The sequence below is a fragment of the Aphis gossypii genome, chromosome 3, assembly GCF_020184175.1.
Source record: "Aphis gossypii isolate Hap1 chromosome 3, ASM2018417v2, whole genome shotgun sequence".
Classification (NCBI taxonomy): Eukaryota; Metazoa; Arthropoda; class Insecta; order Hemiptera; family Aphididae; genus Aphis; species Aphis gossypii.
In genome coordinates, this window is record NC_065532.1 from 18,196,642 (window position 1) to 18,216,739 (window position 20,098).

Consider the following 20,098-nt stretch of genomic DNA (forward strand, 5'->3'; position numbering starts at 1 on the left):
ACCTAGTATCTAGTATCTACTTATTAAGCATGGACATTGGGTTTATACCATACTGTCTTGTATTGAATGCTACATGCTTGTACATAGCTTATAAATAATAAATACTATTCATAATCAATGTTACTAACTACAAGGCTACGTGGGTTTGTGCTTATCATAATAACTTGGGCGTATGTTTGGTTATCGATTCTAAAATTATAAGGAATGAACTTTATATACATAATATGTATATAATATATTATAAATAAAAAAATAGTTTTTGTAATCAATAATCAAATAATATCTACAACTTTGTATATTATACAATACAATTAACATACCTATCTAATTTTAATATTTTCGTTATGAAAATAATTCATAAAGTATTTTAAAAACAATTTGTTCTTACCTCTAAAGTAGGTTTACAGGAAACTTACTATACTTGTACAGACATGTATAATCGCATATACGCATATAATAAGTTCATCAAAAATATCTGTACCACTGTATATGTTCTATGCCTGTATAATAAATAATATAAAGTTTAAACAAAAACATAGATATAGTAGATAGGCCGGTAGTTTATTATTCAATATCGAAACATAAATTGTATAGTACCAATGAATATTGTATAGTATGTTTTATAAAGTTTTTTATAATTACATAAACAGGCGATAGCGTAGTTATACTTTAAATTTTTAAGTTAATCTTATGAATTTTAATACAATATACCTATGTAGGTACCATGTATGACTATACTATTTATTGAAATTCTAAAAATGAGACATTGTAGGTATAACATTAAAATAGCGATCATCATACATAGTAATCTTGGGGCATGGTTTAAAATTGAATTGCTACTTATAGATATAAGTATGGATACGTTTCAAATGTGATTCAGTGTTTGAAATAACCACAATAATATATTAATACCAGTAACACCAAGTTAGTTAGCATCACGGCTTTAGGATCCTATCTAAAGCCGTGGTTAGCATAGTTGATTAAGTATACGATCGATATAAAATAAAAATTTGATTTTACTGATATTAGATCTTATTAAGATACTTACATCTAAATTATAATGTACCATGTACTTACGGGCTACGATATTACAATACCTACTCATAAAGTCATAAATATATTTTAATTTACGCAGACATATTTTACGTACTTATAATAATATTCTTATTCATTTTGCAGTAAGTTCGTTAAAATAATTATAAATTAATTTAATAAACTTAAATACTCAATAATTAAATAACCTTTGTAAACTTGATTTCTAACATTGAACATAATTTATTAATTCTCTTATTTATTTACAACTATAAATGTTCGAAAAAAATAGTAAATCTAGGGTCCATTGACATATTAATAATAACAAAATTGACCTGTAGGCTGTAGGTATAATACACCTAACGCTAATAAAATTGAATATATTTGGGGGTGTAGTTGACGAGAGGTCTAAAGGGTTTTGCTAATTTTTTTGTATCACTGTGTCCCGCGGGGATCGAAATGGCAAAAGGACGAAACAGTACGCAACAGTCAGTGTTTACCATTTTGAATATTAATAAAAGCCAAAGAGGTTATAGAGGAAACGAGATCACAAAGTGGGTGACGTCACCGGGGTCAGAAAACAACTGATTGATACTTGCTAGGCAAAATAAAATAAAAAAAAAATTGTTTAAAACAGAAATATATTTCTGATACATATATAATTATTATTTTTTTTTTCAAAATACGCTCACTGGGCCACCACCGTCCATCACCGATCATAACGCCTAGAAAACAACAAACGAATAACAATAACAATCGACGTGCTCGTACGTTGTCTGACGAGTGCGATATCGAAAAAAAATTAAAATTTTATAAGTTCAAGATACCTACATTTTTATCAAAATTGTATTGCTGTTGAATTTTATTGGAATTAGCTGTTGCGATGGACTCGGATGAGGATGCATTAAACGATATAGACTCAGGAAATGAATCTAGCGGAGATGATGTGGATTTTGCTATGGAAGTTGATGTGCGGCACGAGCGTGAAAAAAACCAAGATGTTGATGATTTTCCTTTTGAAGTTTTGTCCACAGACAATATCGTACAACACATGATTGATTGCATCAAAGACGTGAATACTGTGCTTCAAGTAAGCATAATGACAGTTTATTTTAATAAATGCAATACATGACCTTGTTTTAAAGAACTATAATTGTATATACTTAATATATTTATATATATATGTATATACCTTTATAAGATTAGTATTAGATAACTTTTACAATTATAGTTTTAAAGATACAATTTCTGTATAACATAATATATATTCCATTAATTTTAGATGCCTGCTACAACTACTCGCATTTTGTTGAATCATTTTAAATGGGACAAAGAAAAGTTAATGGAACGGTTTTATGATGGTGACCAGGATAAATTATTCTCTGAAGCTAGAGTAATAAATCCATTTAAAAGAACTCAACCGATTATACAGAGGGTAATGAATTATTTTTTTGAATAATGTTTTAACAATGCATTTTAGATTACTTAACTCGTTCGACGCCAATTTGACATACGTGCGTAAAAGTGGTCCATTTACATTACAAAGTAATGAATAGCTGACATAAATTTCAAATGTATATGGCTTTAACCTTCTTTTTAAAGTCATATTACTAGACAGACTACTGCATATCAATGTGTTGACACTAAACTACAGATGCCCATTTAATCTTGTCAATTATGTGTTGACATTGGCGTCGAACGCGTTAATACACCGTTCTTGGTATTGAATTTTTCAGTCATATTCTTTATTATTGACTATTGTATACTTTAGTATTTTAGTATTATTTTGATACTTTTTGGTTATCATATTCCTTCAGCCAATTGAATGCTTCAAAAATTTTCATTCTATTTCCATGGTATTAACTTAAGTTTGTCATTACTTTTTATTATGTGTGTATCTTATGAAGGGATATAAGTTGTTATTTTCAATTATAATTTGTATTTAATAAATTTTTACATAATTTATTACTTGAGTAAATATACAATTAATAATTTTGTTTTTTTGACAACACAGAAATTCAGTTATGTAGGAATTTAACATAGACTGAGTTCCTAATTGTTCTTTACTATGTTCTTTAGTCGATCTTCATGTACGTTTATTTGTATGTGCTCCACTAATCAAATCTACAGAATTATATTTGTAATCCATTTGTATGTATTAAAATAAATATTTAACAGATTGGAGTACAATAACGGATTCAATGTTTTTGCCAGTTGCCAATTGGCCTATTTACTGTTGGAATACGATTATCAAAAAGTATCTATTATTTAATTTTATTGTTAACACGTTTTAATTAGCTTATTGTATGCTATAATATACTCATGTTATTAGTTATTAAGATAATATTATGTTTTTTGAATTAAAAAAAAATTATGATGTCTTCCAATTTTACTTGTTTATTGTTGTCATTGTATAGTATATAATTTATTATATAGAAGTGAATGGCATTTAAATTGTATTACAGTAAATAAATTTAAAAAAAAAATACAATTTTTTAAAGATCATTTCATTGTTTTATTGTAAGTATAAAATGCTAGTATTAAATACTTTAGACAATGGCTCATTAAATTAATTTTTAATAATTAAAAATAATGTTTTTAAGTTAGGATAGGTATGCATTTGGCATAACATAATATATAAACTGCAATAATGATAACTTCATTGACAAATAGGTATCTATCATAAATTAAAATTTTTAAACTAATCCAACAGTCATTACTCATTAGTGATTGTATGATACATTTTATGTGGTGCAATCAAGGGGTGGTAATAGAGTAGTATATTTTTAGTGTAATTATATTATTGTAATGTTATATACTGTTAAACAAATTTGATTTAATTTAATTGGTTATAGTAGCTTGACTAATCATTACTTTTTGTTTTGTACGTATTTTCTTACAGCCAACATCTACACGCAGTAGAGGTACTCCTGGAATGGAAGATTGTGCTATTTGCTTTGTAAGGCTTCCAAATAATGTAAGTTAAATATTAAGTTTTATTCAAAGCATTATGTAACATTTTTATTTTTTATTTTTTTTGTTCTTGTAGATGATGACAGGATTAGAATGTAATCATCGATTCTGTACTCAATGTTGGACAGAATATTTAACAACAAAAATTATTGAAGAAGGTGTTGGTCAAACAATTGCATGCGCAGCAAGTGGTTGTGATATATTAGTAGATGATGCTACTGTTATGCGATTAGTCAGAGATCCAAAAGTTCGAATGAAATATCAACATCTAATTACTAATAGTTTTGTTGAAGTAAGTTATTTCATCTCTATACATTTAATCTTCTGTACCTTTAAACATTTTAATTTTGTTGTTTTAAAATAGTGTAACAGATTATTACGTTGGTGTCCATCACCCGACTGCAATAATGTTATTAAAGCCCAGTATATTGATTCAAAACCAGTGATGTGTCGATGTTTGCATGTATTTTGTTTTGTGTGTGGAGAAAATTGGCATGATCCTGTTAAATGTAATTTATTAAGGAAATGGATCAAAAAGTGTGATGATGATTCAGAAACTTCAAATTGGATTGCAGCTAATACTAAAGTAATCTTTTTAACAATTATTTTGCCAATTTTAGATTCTAAGTGACCTATGATTATTTTATTTGTCTAAATTATTTAGTCAAGATTTTATTGGGATATTGCAGGTCATTATTAAGTTTTTTTAAACTATTTGAAACTACCATCATATATTGTTAAAAAATCATAAAAGGTGTCTATTTGATAGCTTAAACGCATTTAATTTATAATTTTTTTTTAAAAAATTTTCAAAGTTAATTTAAATCTCTCTTTTTATTTATTTTGATAATATCTATTAATAGTTATAGGCATTTAACTAAATATAAACATAGAAGTTAAAGGTTAGATTTTATTTTATAAAAATTTAAAATAATATATTTTTTTAAATACGTTTAGTTGAATAATACATTTATAATTTCTCTTTAGATTACTAATTAAACTATCATTTACCTATAAATTGTTTTTTTTTTACTACCAAATATTTACATAATACAAATGATATATTTGAATGAAATATTTTTGATGGGCCATTCCTTTAAGACATTCATATCATAAACCTTTAATATTACATATATATAATATAAATTAAGATGTTTAACCAAGTTAATATAGTTATTTTTAGGGGTTTCAATAAATTATTAATATAAAACACTGTTATCTAATTTATAAGACTTTTAAAAAGTATTATATGTTGTATACCTACTCTGTGTATGTGAGTGTATGTGAGAAACATCACATGGCAACTGATTTTCGTCTAGTTAAATCAGACCATACCACAACCTTAATCCCTAAGTAAATTAATTTTTGATGTAAAATTTTATTTCTGTTAATCTGCCACAGATAAATGTCTTATGCAAACTAACCAATTGTTGAAATAATAAAGTGACATTCTTAATAGTGCATCACTTGCTGTATATCACTCATACCTATTACTACTGCTGAAGTTACTCTTATATGAAATGAAGAATAGTAAAAACAAATACTGTTTATTTTAATTGTATTTAATGCTGGATAACAGTCTGTTTTAAATTTTAAAATGTAAATGGATTTAAAACATATTGTAATATTGATTTTATCATTTATAAATGACCAGGCTATAAATTACAAAGTAGCTCTTTTAACTATCAAACTATCTCTACAACTTTTAAATTTGTATATATTTTAGTTTTTCACATCAAATAATACTTAGAGACTTTTTATTCTGTATTATACTTTCTTTTATTTTACTAACTTATAATATTTATCAGTCATGTTAATGTTGCATCTATTGTTCTTGCTAAATCCAAGTAGTAATATTGTCATTGTTAATGTTTGTACATTATTAAAATGCTAAAATATGTCAATTTATTTAAAATTGATTAATCTTTAATTTAAACTTAAATTTTATAATTTAAATTTATATAAGTTACTATTTATTATTATTATCAAATTGATTATAAGTATTTTTGTCATATTTTTAGGAGTGTCCTAAATGTAATGTAACTATAGAAAAAGATGGTGGTTGCAACCATATGGTTTGTAAAAATCAAAATTGCAAAACTGACTTTTGTTGGGTATGCCTTGGTCCATGGGAACCACACGGATCTTCATGGTAAAATTAAGAAAAAATAACTTTTTTTAACTTGTCTATTAGTATTATTATAGTAATTTTAATATTTTGTAGGTATAACTGTAATCGGTATGATGAAGAAGAAGCTAAAGCTGCCAGAGATGCTCAAGAAAGATCTAGAGCTGCATTACAGAGGTATCTTTTCTATTGTAACCGTTACATGAATCATATGCAATCACTGAAGTTTGAACACAAACTTTATGCTAGTGTTAAAGAAAAAATGGAAGAAATGCAACAACATAACATGTCATGGATTGAGGTATTAATTAAATTAAAATATATAATATTGTTTTTTTATTTTAAATATCTATTATAATTATCCTATTAAATTATATAAACCAAAATAATTCCTATAAATTACATTTTAGGTACAATTTTTAAAAAAAGCTGTTGATATATTATGTCAATGTAGACAAACACTTATGTACACTTATGTATTTGCATACTATTTAAAGAAAAATAACCAATCAGTTCTTTTTGAGGTAAATCTTATTAATTATATTGATTTAACAATCTAATTATTGTCACTAAATTTTAGTATTTTTATTACATTAGGATAACCAACGAGACTTGGAAAGTGCTACTGAAACTCTGTCAGAATATTTAGAAAGAGATATCACTTCAGAAAATTTAGCTGACATCAAGCAGAAAGTTCAAGATAAATATCGGTAATAAACATTTTTTTTTTTTAATTAAGATGATTTTCAAATATTAGTAAATTCTAAGAAATTGTATTATGTGTTATATTAGACAATGATGGTTAAATTCTAAATATTAAATTAACTATAAAAAATTTAAAAAAAACTTGTAAGTTAGATGTTAGTAAATCATTTTAAATTTTAAATTTTATCACCTAATATATTAGGGAACGGTTATGACTGTGAAATAAAGCATCAGTGTTGTCGAGCACTATCGCATCCTGTACCAGCTGTTCTCTAGTAATGAAGGCAATAAAAACTTACTACTTCCTCTTCTCTAGTAACACGCAATAGTTATGCAAACTGCTTTGACCATGATTGAAAAAAAAAGAATCCTGGTTTGATTTTAATATTTTGTATGTTCTTTGATCACCAAAAATGATTCTAAAAGTATATAACTCATAAAAAAGTAGTTCATAAGTTTCATAAGTAATTCATAAAATATAAGCTTTTGTTTAATTAAATAAATATATATTTCATGAAATTCACGAATTCTTAATTATTTATAATTAATTTATCCTTTTAAACTTCAATTTTCGTTTATTTTTTACCTATCACTTTTTTACCAAAATACTAATATAACCAATAGAAAACTTAAACTAATTTTATTATTTTTAGTTACTGCGAAAGTCGGCGAAAAGTGTTGTTAGAGCACGTTCATGAAGGTTATGAGAAAGACTGGTGGGATTACACAGAAAAGTTGTGAACTAGTCACATATATCTGTGATATAAAATTAAGTATACATACAAAATACAACACATTTACACAAACATGTTTAAAAAAATTTTAACTACCATAAATCATATATTATATATTATATATATATTTATGTTTATGTACTAATAATTATAAGTCAAAAATTTAAAAATACTGAACAACTTAAGCTTTATTTACTATGTAATTTTTTAGTAATTAATACATTTGTAATTTATGTGTAGCATTGTCCTCGCTGTATATCTTATATTATGAATATTATTATTAATTTTATTTTTAATTTTAACTTAAGGTTTTTTGGCCTTATTTCCATTGTTTCAATATTGTTGTCGAGAAAAAAAATCATGTGTATGACATAATCTTTTTAATCATAAGTTTTATCCTTGATAGAATAATTTACATCTTTAAAAATTGCTCATTATTCTATATAAATATTATATAACTAATAAAAATAACTAAAATCTAGTATCTAATAAAAATAAATTGTATATCAGGAAACCTAGGACTTGCATTGTCCAATTAAAATACATTTTTCTCGAAACAGTTAAAATTAAACTTAAAAATATATTTTCAGGGTACTCACTACTGTGATAATATAGATTTGAATTGGAAAGAAGTGTACTTGTATTAGTATTCTTAAAGTCTTGTTAGTATTTTGATTTTTTCATGTTAATTTAAATTAAATTTAAAAAAAAAAAAAAAATGTTTTATTTTGTGTTATTTTGTGATAGCTTGGGCTTTACATTTTATTTTCAATTTTTCTTTTTGTTTACCCAATTTATAACTGAATTTAATGTTGTACAAGGTATAGTGTGTTATTATATATAGTGGGTATTCTATTAAAAAACACCAAGTGACATTTTCTTAACTTAATGAGTCCAAATTTAAATTTAATTTGAAGTGTTTTTTAATAACATATATACTGCAGTAGGTATTAACATTTGAAATATAAAAGATTGTTTTGTAAAATGAAATATTACTTGATATTTTTTAGTTGAACGCTCACAATATATAATATTTTTATCACTGTTTCCTACCTGCTTCCAATATATTTAATGTATGAAATGTCATTATAGATTTGTGTAATAATATATATTGTAGAATATAAAATATTTATTCACGTGTATAGAAAATAACTTACAACTAAAATTAGTATTGTATTTTTGATGGTGCATTGAAACAATGTTTTCCATTTAAAAAAAAATTAAAATTTTCTATTGGATATAAATAATTTATTTATTTTTATTCTAAAAAATGATTACAAATATATTTGTGTTGTGTTAAATGTAAATTATTGTATTCAACTGATAAAATTCTAATTTTTAATTAAATGTTATTAATTCAGATTATAAGTACATAAACCTTTTATTGTGCTTTATGTGTTTATTTAAATGATGGCTAATTTTATGATATTTTTTTCATTGATTATATAAAATATAGTATATACCATATGGTAAATTATGATTTATTTTTCATTTAGATTTTTAAATCATAGTTCTTATTGTTAGTTTATTGTATTCATAAGTATATACACCAGTGTATAGATAATATGATTCTCATTCTATTTTAGTTAAAAATATTTTTTTTTAGTTTATATACCAGAGTATTTTTTTATATTCTTTCAGTTTATAAAAAAAAATTATCCTAAATTCTGAAAATACATTTTAACATTTTTTATATCATTGGTCCTACTTTAATATTATTTATGTTCAAAATTGTGATACAATTTTTGAGATAAATTAGCTTGTCTTCCAAATATCCTTTTATGTGTATTTAAGTGTTGTAATAACTAACAATGTTTTTCAATTTAATTTTAAGATCATAGAAATTTTAAATTACATTATTACATGAAACTTTATTTTAAAAACATGACAAAGTTGTATTATTAAGTATCTACTTTAAATTGAAATAATTGGAATTGCTTTAATACATTATAATATAACATAGGGGTATTCAAACTATGTTGCAATTCAAGGGATATCATAAGTTAAAGTATTTGTTTGAGAAGCAGTGGCACAACAAAAGAGAAAAAATAATAGTGATAATTGCGTTTAATATATTGTTTTGTTCCAAACTTTTAATTTTACTTTTCTATATACTAATATAATTATATTTGTATCTGATACAATTGATGTATTTATTGTATTTTGTTATTAATTATAAATAATAAAATACTTTCTTTTTGTATCCTTAATAATTAAAGAGTAAACAAAATGTGAAAATAGGAACAAATTCTAGGATTAAAAAGTTTGAATACCTCTGATTTAACTAATAACTATATATATTTATAGTGCTAGTGTGTTTAATTTGTAAAAGTACTTAAAATTCTTTATATACTATGAACGATTATTTTGGTAGATTCAGATTAAATATTATTTTAAATTATAAAGTTTTAAGTAATAATGGATTATGTCTTATGACATTTATTTTGTCCCGTGTTTGGTTATATTTTTTATTGTATATATATTTATGTATGATTAAATCGGGATTTTAAATTGACTTTTTTCAATAATCCCAAAATATTTTTTTTCTTAAATTCAAACTATTTTATGACTGAATTTCTGTTATTAATATTTTGTTTAATGCATTTCAAAGTATTATACATCTTAGATAATATGAATGTATTAATTTTACAACATTGTGTTTTTATTTTTGTGGTATGGCTTACCTATGTGTGTAAGTAATAACACGATAAGCTGTAGATAAAATGCTTTGATTTTCAGCTTTAAAAGTGGTTGTTGGTAGCTTATTGGATCTAGTTTGTACTTTAATGAGGTAAAAATTAAATATTTATTTTCTAGTGCTTTTTTATAATTTGGAATAAAATTAAGGAAATTAAATTTCAAATTGGAAAAATTAGAATTTGTATGCATTCCCAATTGTTGACAAAATCGATAAAATTAATAATCACAAATACTTGAAATGCTCAGCAAATGTTTCTATTAGCATTTTCTATTTATAATGATATCTTCAAAACATAGTAACTCTTTTTGAACTGTTTGAAGAAATGAAAAATTTCTGTCATTTCTATTTTAAATTTTGAAAAAACGTCTATACTTTATTATTAACTAAAGATTAATATTTTGAAAATATTAATGCGAGTCATGAGATACCTACGATATTTTCTAACATTAAACTATACCTATCCATATCAGAAGAAATATACCTATACTAATATTATTAGGCTCCATAAGATTTTGTGTGAAGACTGTTTTATCTTTGCTGAGATTATTGTTATCGTGTATTCGTCATTGATTTTAGTGATTTTACAATGATCTGTGTTTTTTTTTGTCTGTGTACTGCATAACTAGTCGAAATAATGCTTCAATTTCGGGGGTGGTTTCCGATGGCAAAATGAATATCCTTGGTGCATTAAAGAGGTAAAAAGTACCTAACCATTTTTTAAAAAAATCGAGAAAAACAAAAAAAAAAATTGACGAAAAAACAGAAATTTTTACGCAAAACCAGTTTTCGACCTAATCGATTTTTTTATATGGTTGTAATTCAAAAACTAATCACTGTAAGTACTTAAAATGTTCACCAAATATTTATATTATCGTTATTAATACATGGCTAATTTTTCAAAATATAAGTTCAAATATTGACAAAAGTTCATCAAAATCAAGAATATTTGCAAATTATTTTGTAGGTATAATTCATAAAATTTTTTGTATAAGTATAGCTAAAAGTTGAAAATTTAATACAAGATTTTCCATAAGTTTAGCTTGCAATAATTATAAAAGAACTTAAATTTTGGTATATCCACTATTCACACCATCAAAACACAAACAACCTTTTTCACCAACCACTGGAAATTTTATCCTAGGCTGACTATATAGGCTCTCTAGTCTCTACTCTTTAGCTACTACTTTAACTGCAAATCGGGAGATCCCTCGTCCCCTCCAGTCATAACCGACGATACCGCAATCGCCGTTGCACCATGAGATATACTCTATAGTGAATAGTCTATATAAATATATTATACTGCAATTGCACGTCCTGACGTCATAATAGGTATAATATAATATCTTTACAAATATTGTGCATGCATCGATGGATCGCAAACGAATGGTGTAGGGATTGTGATTTTTTGTAGTCCACAGTCCACACCTCCACACTTCATTTTTTCTCACCAAAAGAACATTATCGTCTTAAATCAGGTAAAATTTTTTATAAATTATAATATTATTCTAATTATAGTTAGTGCTTCATAGTTTTACTAAGTACTGCGTTTGAGTACGCCGTACATACACATCTCGAAATGCTTAAGCACTTATTACGCTATATAATATTATTTGAAATAATAAATCGTAGATACATTATAATTAAAACGCGAATTTGTATAGATTTGCATTTTTTTATTTTTTGCTAAATTTTTTCATGCATAGGTATTAAAGATTTTTAGCATATATTTAGTTGGTTTTTTAATATATATGAATTGGTGGTCTAATAATAATATTTTATGTTGCATAATGTCACAATGCACACATTACTTTTGCCATTTAAGGTAGGGTTGACTTTTTATTTTTTTAGAACATTTATAAAATTAATATTTAGAATTATTTAGTAAGAATTTTAAAGATTTATTTTTAATGAATTTTGACGTTTCGTTCATAATTATGTGTCAAAATTAAGAAGCTATTTACATTTGAATTTTGTATTTAATTTCTAAAATGCCATCAAATCACGACAATAAAAAAAAAACGACACATAATACTATAATATTAAGTATGATTGTACATTGTACTATGCTATTATTGGAACGGTTTTTAATTTTTATCTTCTCAATAATTTTACTTAGTCTTAATTATTTATTTTATAATAAAAAATTATAAACACAGATCATACAGTACTAGAGTAGATAAATAGGCAATAGCTAATATTATACCGAATTGTTGTAAATATTATTTTATACAGCATATACAATAATTATTATTTCAATTTTTATACAAATATATTTTTCAATTTAAATAATAATTAATAACTTACCTACTTTCATTTTTTTTTTTTTTAATCATCTGAAAATTAGACATACCATTTCTAAACACTAAATAAAAAAAATATAAAAACATTGATCTAAAAAACGTATATGATTTAAAATGAATATGTCCATTTTAAAATGTATATGAATATAACAATACCAATTCATATCAATTATCAATAACATATCATTGTCATATTCAGTGGTGTAATAATATATTATAAATAATTCTTGAAAAAATTTACGTCTTTAAAGTAGATACAAATTGAAATTGTTGCATTTCTGTTTTAGCTTTTAGGTAAGAATATTAGGACATTAGGTATACAATACTTAATATTTTTTCATATAAATTTAGAAAATACCACGGGTGGCAAGAAATAAGAATCTGATATACCTATTCTATACCATGGTCCATTATCAATCGATAGAACCGCATAGATAACAGTTGTCGGAATACTGACAAAAACTTACTGTTCACTGTATGTTCACTCGAGTTCTTGTAAGTTGTAAGCTTGTAAATTGTGATCTTGTCTATGGTGAACTTTACCGAATAAGCTTTGATGAGCGGTTAATTAGTAATTATTAATAAGTTTATTTTATCCACACTATTTTTTATTAGTTACCTCTTTTTGAATTAATCCATATTGGCGAAGTATAGTTTAATGAAATAAATGTAACTTCGTTGTATGAATAATAATAATAATAATAATAAAAAAAGAATTAAAAATATTAAATGTTCTTTAAAATACTTGTAAATTGTCGATTTTTGATAAACGTCTCTCCTCAAGTTTGATTTTGAAAATAATCGAATAAGTACTTTATTTCATACGTAAAGATAGCTAACAGGTATGTTCTCACAGTAATTTATATATTTTTTTTTTTGAAAAAATTAATTCCTTTGTTTGTCGAAACAGAATTGATTATAATTTCTTACATATATATATTGTACTTTTAATTAAAGCACATAATAATAATATTGTTAGTCAGTTGAAAATAAGAAAAAACATTTTCTATTTACTATTAACTAGTAAAATAATTTGTTATTAGCTGTATTTTCCACAATTATAACAACTTAAGAGATTACTAAATATCATTTATTATTCTTGTCTTCCTTTTGGTATTTTTTATTATTCAAACAAATAACTAATAACTTTATTTAAACTTATTATAAAATTGACTATCTAGCAGCTAGTATTTAATCTAAACGTCCAAAAAGTTAACATTGTTAATATAAATCTTGCTGTATGGTAATTAAAAACTATTTAATTTCAACTGTAAAGCTAAAAACTAAATTGTTGAAAATTTTTTAATTATATAAACTGATGTAATGATTAACTAAAATTTTTATTATGTTTTTAGATTAATTTAATAATGGAGATATTAGCTTGTCGACGACCTGTTCTAGTGAGCATTTTAAAGAATCGGAAACTTATAAAAAGGTGTAATACATACAGCCATACTCAACAAAGAAGTATAAGCAATATTATGCTACGTAGAATGGACAGGAATCCAATATTTAAAATAAATAATCCACAGTTATCAAGACATTTTGCGATGATGCGTGTTTTAAGTTCAGTTCTAAAATTACGATATTTAGTTATTGGCAGTGCTGTTGGTGGTGGTGTATCTGTTTCAAAGGTATTGAATACATAATTAAATTTACTATTACCAATTATCATTGTTGTTTATTCATTATTGGCATGGAATGGCCGGCGCACACTGTCATAGCTCTGTCATAGGCAGGCATCTTTTCTTGGTCAAGTACCTGTCTAGAGAGTGAGGCACTGCCACCTTCTTACTCAGAAGGCAATGGCAAACCATTGCACAATAAAAACCTTCCCTAGTATATAACAGTTCAAATATCCAATTGACTATTGTCAAACTAACCTATAACACCTAAACTTATGGTTGTTACGCCTAAAGGAAAAAATTACGAGATTGCTATAATTTGTAAATTGTATGTAATATTATAGAAGTACCAAGAATGGAAAGATTCATTACCCGATTTAAGTTGGCTTGATGATATTTTTCCCAACAATAATGTAGCCAATACTATTCAAACATCATTGAAATCAATTATGGATACTATGCAGGATATTGATTTTGGTAAGACCTTAAAACTGATGTTTTGTGGAAGAACTTAAATTTGTTAAAATCTGAGATAATCTAGTGTTTAGACTGTACAAACAGTTCATATTGTATGTTATAGACTCTTCAAAATCTAATGAAAAATTGGGAAAATTAAAGGTCTGGCTTGATTCTCATATTGACCAAGCATTTAAGGCTGCAGAAATAACTGAATCAGATGACCAATGTGAGTTTTTATCTGCAAGAAAATGACAAATTACTATCATAATTTTCAATATGTCTAATAGCTTGTTAGTGTTTGTGAAAAATAAGGTATTTTTATTCCCCTTGCTTTATTTATTTATTTTTAAAAATTTGCTGTACAAAATTATGCACTTAATCAAATTTAAAATCAAGTAACTGCTTCTAATTAATACATTTATAAGTATGAAGTTAAGTTATTTATAATTGAATTTGAGAAAATGTGCATGTTCATTTGAATTACATTAAATTCTTATAATATTTCATTTTTGTGACTTATTTAAGTTCTTCCATTTGCAGTTGTATTTTCTCTTTGTTTCATTTATTAGAAATTTTTTTTTTAATACTTTATTTACTGCATCCCATATTTATTCTTTTTTAATATATATATATACATATATGTATAATATGTAATTTTACTACGACTGTCTTGATATAATATGAAATGTGTGTCAATATAAAATATTTTATATAATATATAAAAATTCCAATTAATGTTAGATTAGTTACATTTAGTACCTATATATATTATATATGTATATATTCTATTTAAAACAAAAATAGAAAACATTTTTAAACATACCATTCTTTATTTATTATATTTAGCTAAAATTGTTGAAGATATATCTCCCATTGTTACTAAAGCTGCAACACCAGACTCTAAAGATTACAAACAGAAATTGGGTTAGTAGATGTTGTTAAAACACTTATGATTTGTCAAAATTTTACAATATATTGTTTTAATTAATTAAATTTATTATTTTAGAAATGTCACAACAAGAACTTATAGAAATACAGTTAAAGTATCAAAAAGAATTGGAAAAACTAGAAAAGGAAAATAAAGAATTGCGAAAAATACTTTTACTTGCAAAAAATCATAAAATGAATATGAGAAAAGTTAAAGTAACTATCAAAAACAATTCCGATTAGTTTTGTTGTTTATCTAAAACAGTTATGTAAAAAATTATACTTTTTTTATTTAGAAATCATTAATAGATATGTATTCTGAACTACTTGATGAATTGAATGATTACGATTCAAATTATCAAACTCAAGACCATTTACCCAGAGTTATTGTAATTGGTGATCAGAGTTCTGGAAAAACATCAGTATTAGAAATGATAGCACAAGCAAGAATTTTTCCTAGGTAATATAAAACATTTATAAAATTATTTTTATACAAACATTTTACATTGCTATCTTATTGCATTTTTAGGGGTGCTGGAGAAATGATGACCAGAGCACCTGTTAAAGTTACTCTAAGCGAAGGTCCATATCATGTAGCACAATTTAAAGACAGTGCTAGAGAATTTGATTTAACTAAAGAATCTGAGTTAGCTGAACTCAGAAAAGAAGTAAGAGTTTTTGTGTAATTTATTATTATATCATACTAATTATTAATTTTTGGCTAATGCAATCCTAAACTTTTTAAAAAGGTAGAAGTAAGAATGAAAAACACTGTAAGCCGTGGAAATTCTGTGAGTAATGAAGTTATTTCTATGACTGTCCGTGGTCCTGGTCTTCAACGAATGGTACTTGTCGATCTACCTGGCATCATTAGTGTAAGTTACACTAGTCTCTATTTATTGATCAATTATTTATTTATTACGCATTATATTTATTAGAGTGTAACTCAAGGCATGGCACCTGATACGCGAGAATGTATTCGTCAGATGACTACAGCACACATGTCTAATCCAAATGCAATCATTCTCTGTGTTCAAGACGGGTCTGTAGATGCAGAGAGAAGTAATGTTACAGATTTGGTATCTCAAATTGATCCACAAGGTCGACGTACTATTTTAGTTTTAACTAAAGTTGATTTGGCTGAAAAAAATATGGCCAACGCAGACCGTGTATGTAAAAAGATTTTTGTTATCTGAATTTAAATATATTTTCAGTGTTCTTGCTAAAATTTGTTTTTTTTTTTTTTTTAATTTTATAGGTTAATAAAATTCTTAGTGGTAGTCTATTTCCTATGAAAGCATTGGGATACTTTGCTGTTATAACCGGTAAAGGCAGTCAAAATGATAGTATTGATAGTATAAAAGAATATGAAGAGAAGTTTTTTAGGAATTCAAAGCTATTCAGGTAGAATTTATAATACTTTTGAAGAATTTATTGTTACTGATTTTTGTTCTTGTCTTATAGAGATTCCATTGGCATTTCATCACAATTGACAACACGCAACTTGAGTATGGCTGTTTCTGATTGTTTTTGGAAAATGGTTCGTGAAACAGTAGAACAACAAGCAGATTCTTTTAAAGCGACTAGATATAATTTGGAGACAGAATGGAAAAATAATTTTCCAAGGTTATTGATAAAAATATTGTAACTCTCATAAGTCAAACTAAAAATATGAATTTTTTACATTGACTTCACTTTAGATATTTAGAACTTGACAGGGACGAGTTGTTTGAAAAGGCTCGGGGTGAAGTCTTAAATGAAGTAGTAAATCTTAGTCTTGTGTCTGTCAAGGATTGGGAAGAAAAACTCAATGCTGAACTTTGGAACGGCATTTCTCATTATATAATTGAAAATGTCTACTTGCCTGCAGGTTATTCAGTGAATCAAACCAATAGTACCGGTAATAATAATAATAACAATAATAAAACTAAAAATTGTTAAACTTTATTTTATGTTATTGTATAGCAAGTTTCAATACAATGGTTGATATTAAATTGAAGCAGTGGGCAGAGGAGCAATTACCCAGAAAATCAATTAACATAGGTTGGGTTGTGTTGAAAGATATGTTTAAAACAATGTTTGAAGAAAATCAAAACCAAAAACTTCAAGCATCCGATGAAATTTTAGAAACTTTAAAAACTGCTGTTATTGATGAAGCATTGACAAGGCATTCTTGGGAAGACAAGGTAAAGTATTATTGTTAATTTGTGACTTTTCAAAGGATGAATGAGAAAATTTAAATATTTTTCATAGGCATTAGAAATGCTACGAGTGATACAATTGAACACTTTAGAAGATAGGTGTATAAAAGATAAACATAACTGGGATCAAGCAGCCCAATTCCTTACTAGTACTTTGGAACATAATTTAAAAGTAAAAAATTGGTTTCTTATTATTTTTGATGCCTTACAACGATGTTATTTGATAATTTTCTATAGGTAACTGATGACTTATTAAAAGAAATGGCTGGCCCTTCTAACTATGAGAAATGGTTTTACTGGCAAAGTTCTACAGCTGAGCAAACTAAAAGAAATAATATTAAATACGAACTGGAAAATTTATTGCGCTCGAATCCTGTAATTAAATTATTTATTTATATTATATTTGTAACAAAATGTTTTTTTCTTATGCCACATTATTGTGTTTAGAACCATAGTAATTTGTTAAGTAAAGATGAACAAATAACCATAAGCAACAATTTGAAACAGAAAAATGGAACACCTTATGAACTTGATGATATATGGCAAACGTGGTATTTAGTGTATAGGCGTCATTATTTCAAAACAGCTCTAGAAAATGCACAAAATATTAAAAAACAATTTTACCACTATCAAGAAACAAATGGAGTACAGGTAAACACTTGAAAATATAACATTATTTATGTGTGTTATTAAAAGTAAAAATAAATTAATGAATGAAAAAAAATTTTAAAATTTATATAAAATAATAAAAATAAATAAAAATAAAAAAATAAAATATAAATATATAATATATTTTATTTTTTTAAAATTTAAAATGGTGAATATTTATATAAAAATTTTATAAAGTGTCATACTCTATCTAGAATGAGATTGTATCCCGTTCGCGACAAGTTTTTGTCAGCAGTGATCAGAAAATGCTCATCCATTGCCCCTATTGAATCTACCATCTGTATGTCTGTTTGTGATGCTCATTTGTATAAGTTGACCACTGGGGTATAATCTCATTCTAGATAGAATATTCTATTAAATAATTAAAAATATTGAAGACTTAGATTAAAACAATATGATAATTGACCACATTGCATAAAAATATTTCTTATTCGCTGTGCAGATATGTAAAGTGTGATTTTCCTTAAGATATGCTACATGTATATAAAATGTAATTTTATAATACAAAAATATGTTATGTGTGCAATATGTTTAGAATGAATATTATGATATTGAAATGTTTTGGAGAATAACACGTATGATCAAAGTAACGGCCAACGTCTTAAGACAACAAATTACAAACAGAGAATGTATATTTTAAATTTTAGTTTACTTAACATGAAAAAGTTAAATTATTCATATTAATTTTATTTATTTTTTACACTAGTGAGACGTTTACATAAGGAATTAAAAGAAGTTTTGGATGAGTACAGCCAAAATAATGAGATCAAATGCAAACTGTTGACTGGTCGCCGAGTAACTCTAGTCGAAGAACTCAGTGAGTGCATTAAGCTATTTTAAAGTTTAGAATATTTTTTTTATGAGGTTTTTTATACTTTAGATAAAGTTAAACAAATCCAAGAAAAACTAGAAGATTTCATTCAAGCATTGAATAAAGAAAAATAATAATTTAATGTTGACTTAATATAATTCTGTTTTAAATTCGTGTTGTACATTGTTTATTTCCTAATTAGTTAGTGACATTTAAAATTATCGTGTTATTATATTCCAATTTGTATAAAACTGATTATTATTTCGTAGATACATACATATAAATATATTCAATAGTTGATTGATGTACTGATAATACTATAAAACATTTATTGCATGCTGTTTTTGTATATATTTGTAAGTTTGTAATACAAGCAAAAATCTCTTCAATAATTTTATGTTAACAATATGATTAAGCATACATTTGGGCAATAATTCATATTAGTATTAGTAGATAATTAAGAATTATTTAATGTAAAGATTTTTTTTTCCATGCAATCTCATATAAATTATTATAATTATGTATGATAAATTTCAAATAGTCAGTAGAATATAATAGGTTATAACTTATTATAGTCATATTTTCATTTGGGTAGGAAACATCAAACTTTTAGTGTTTTCTTTATGTCTTATAGTGTAAGAAATAAATGGCTTTTAGGCTTTTAACTGGTATATTATGATAGAAAATCTTAGTACCAATATTATACTGATGAGAATTAAGAGGACACCGTACCCATTTGTATTATCTCAGTTTTTCATACATACAACATAACATAATTGCGTTAAGTAAAATTAATTTTGTCATTGGCTTTAATATTAGAGCAATCCCAATTA

The 20,098-nt window shown here is 25.1% G+C and overlaps 2 protein-coding genes across 4 annotated transcripts; both read left to right on the forward strand.

Moving 5' to 3' along the window:
* The first annotated feature begins 1,634 nt into the window (after positions 1 to 1,634).
* On the forward strand, positions 1,635 to 9,716 carry LOC114125431 (E3 ubiquitin-protein ligase arih1). Of its 2 annotated transcripts, XM_027989068.2 has the most exons (10): positions 1,635 to 2,122; positions 2,315 to 2,467; positions 3,935 to 4,009; positions 4,082 to 4,297; positions 4,370 to 4,591; positions 6,027 to 6,157; positions 6,230 to 6,434; positions 6,544 to 6,657; positions 6,731 to 6,843; positions 7,492 to 9,716. In XM_027989068.2, exons 1-10 carry the CDS (start codon positions 1,916 to 1,918, stop codon positions 7,577 to 7,579), a joined length of 1,524 nt encoding a protein of 507 aa, XP_027844869.1. In that variant the 5' UTR covers positions 1,635 to 1,915; the 3' UTR covers positions 7,580 to 9,716. The 2 variants fall into 2 exon arrangements, with proteins under 2 accessions (XP_027844869.1, XP_050059647.1); XM_050203690.1 differs by lacking the exons at positions 1,635 to 2,122; positions 2,315 to 2,467 and adding an exon at positions 3,217 to 3,289.
* A 3,313-nt stretch (positions 9,717 to 13,029) lies between these two features.
* Positions 13,030 to 19,558, forward strand: LOC114125440 (dynamin-like 120 kDa protein, mitochondrial). 2 transcript variants are annotated; one of them, XM_027989078.2, is made up of 20 exons: positions 13,030 to 13,415; positions 13,929 to 14,207; positions 14,543 to 14,675; positions 14,779 to 14,883; positions 15,504 to 15,581; positions 15,664 to 15,800; positions 15,881 to 16,044; positions 16,114 to 16,252; positions 16,334 to 16,459; positions 16,523 to 16,753; positions 16,843 to 16,988; positions 17,049 to 17,210; positions 17,285 to 17,484; positions 17,550 to 17,770; positions 17,838 to 17,957; positions 18,023 to 18,160; positions 18,233 to 18,436; positions 18,990 to 19,083; positions 19,161 to 19,271; positions 19,335 to 19,558. In XM_027989078.2, the coding sequence occupies exons 2-20, from the start codon at positions 13,941 to 13,943 to the stop codon at positions 19,397 to 19,399; spliced, it is 2,841 nt and encodes a 946-aa protein (XP_027844879.2). In that variant the 5' UTR covers positions 13,030 to 13,415; positions 13,929 to 13,940; the 3' UTR covers positions 19,400 to 19,558. The 2 variants fall into 2 exon arrangements, with proteins under 2 accessions (XP_027844879.2, XP_027844880.2); XM_027989079.2 differs by lacking the exon at positions 14,779 to 14,883 and having other exon boundaries at positions 13,031 to 13,415.
* Positions 19,559 to 20,098: the final 540 nt, after the last annotated feature.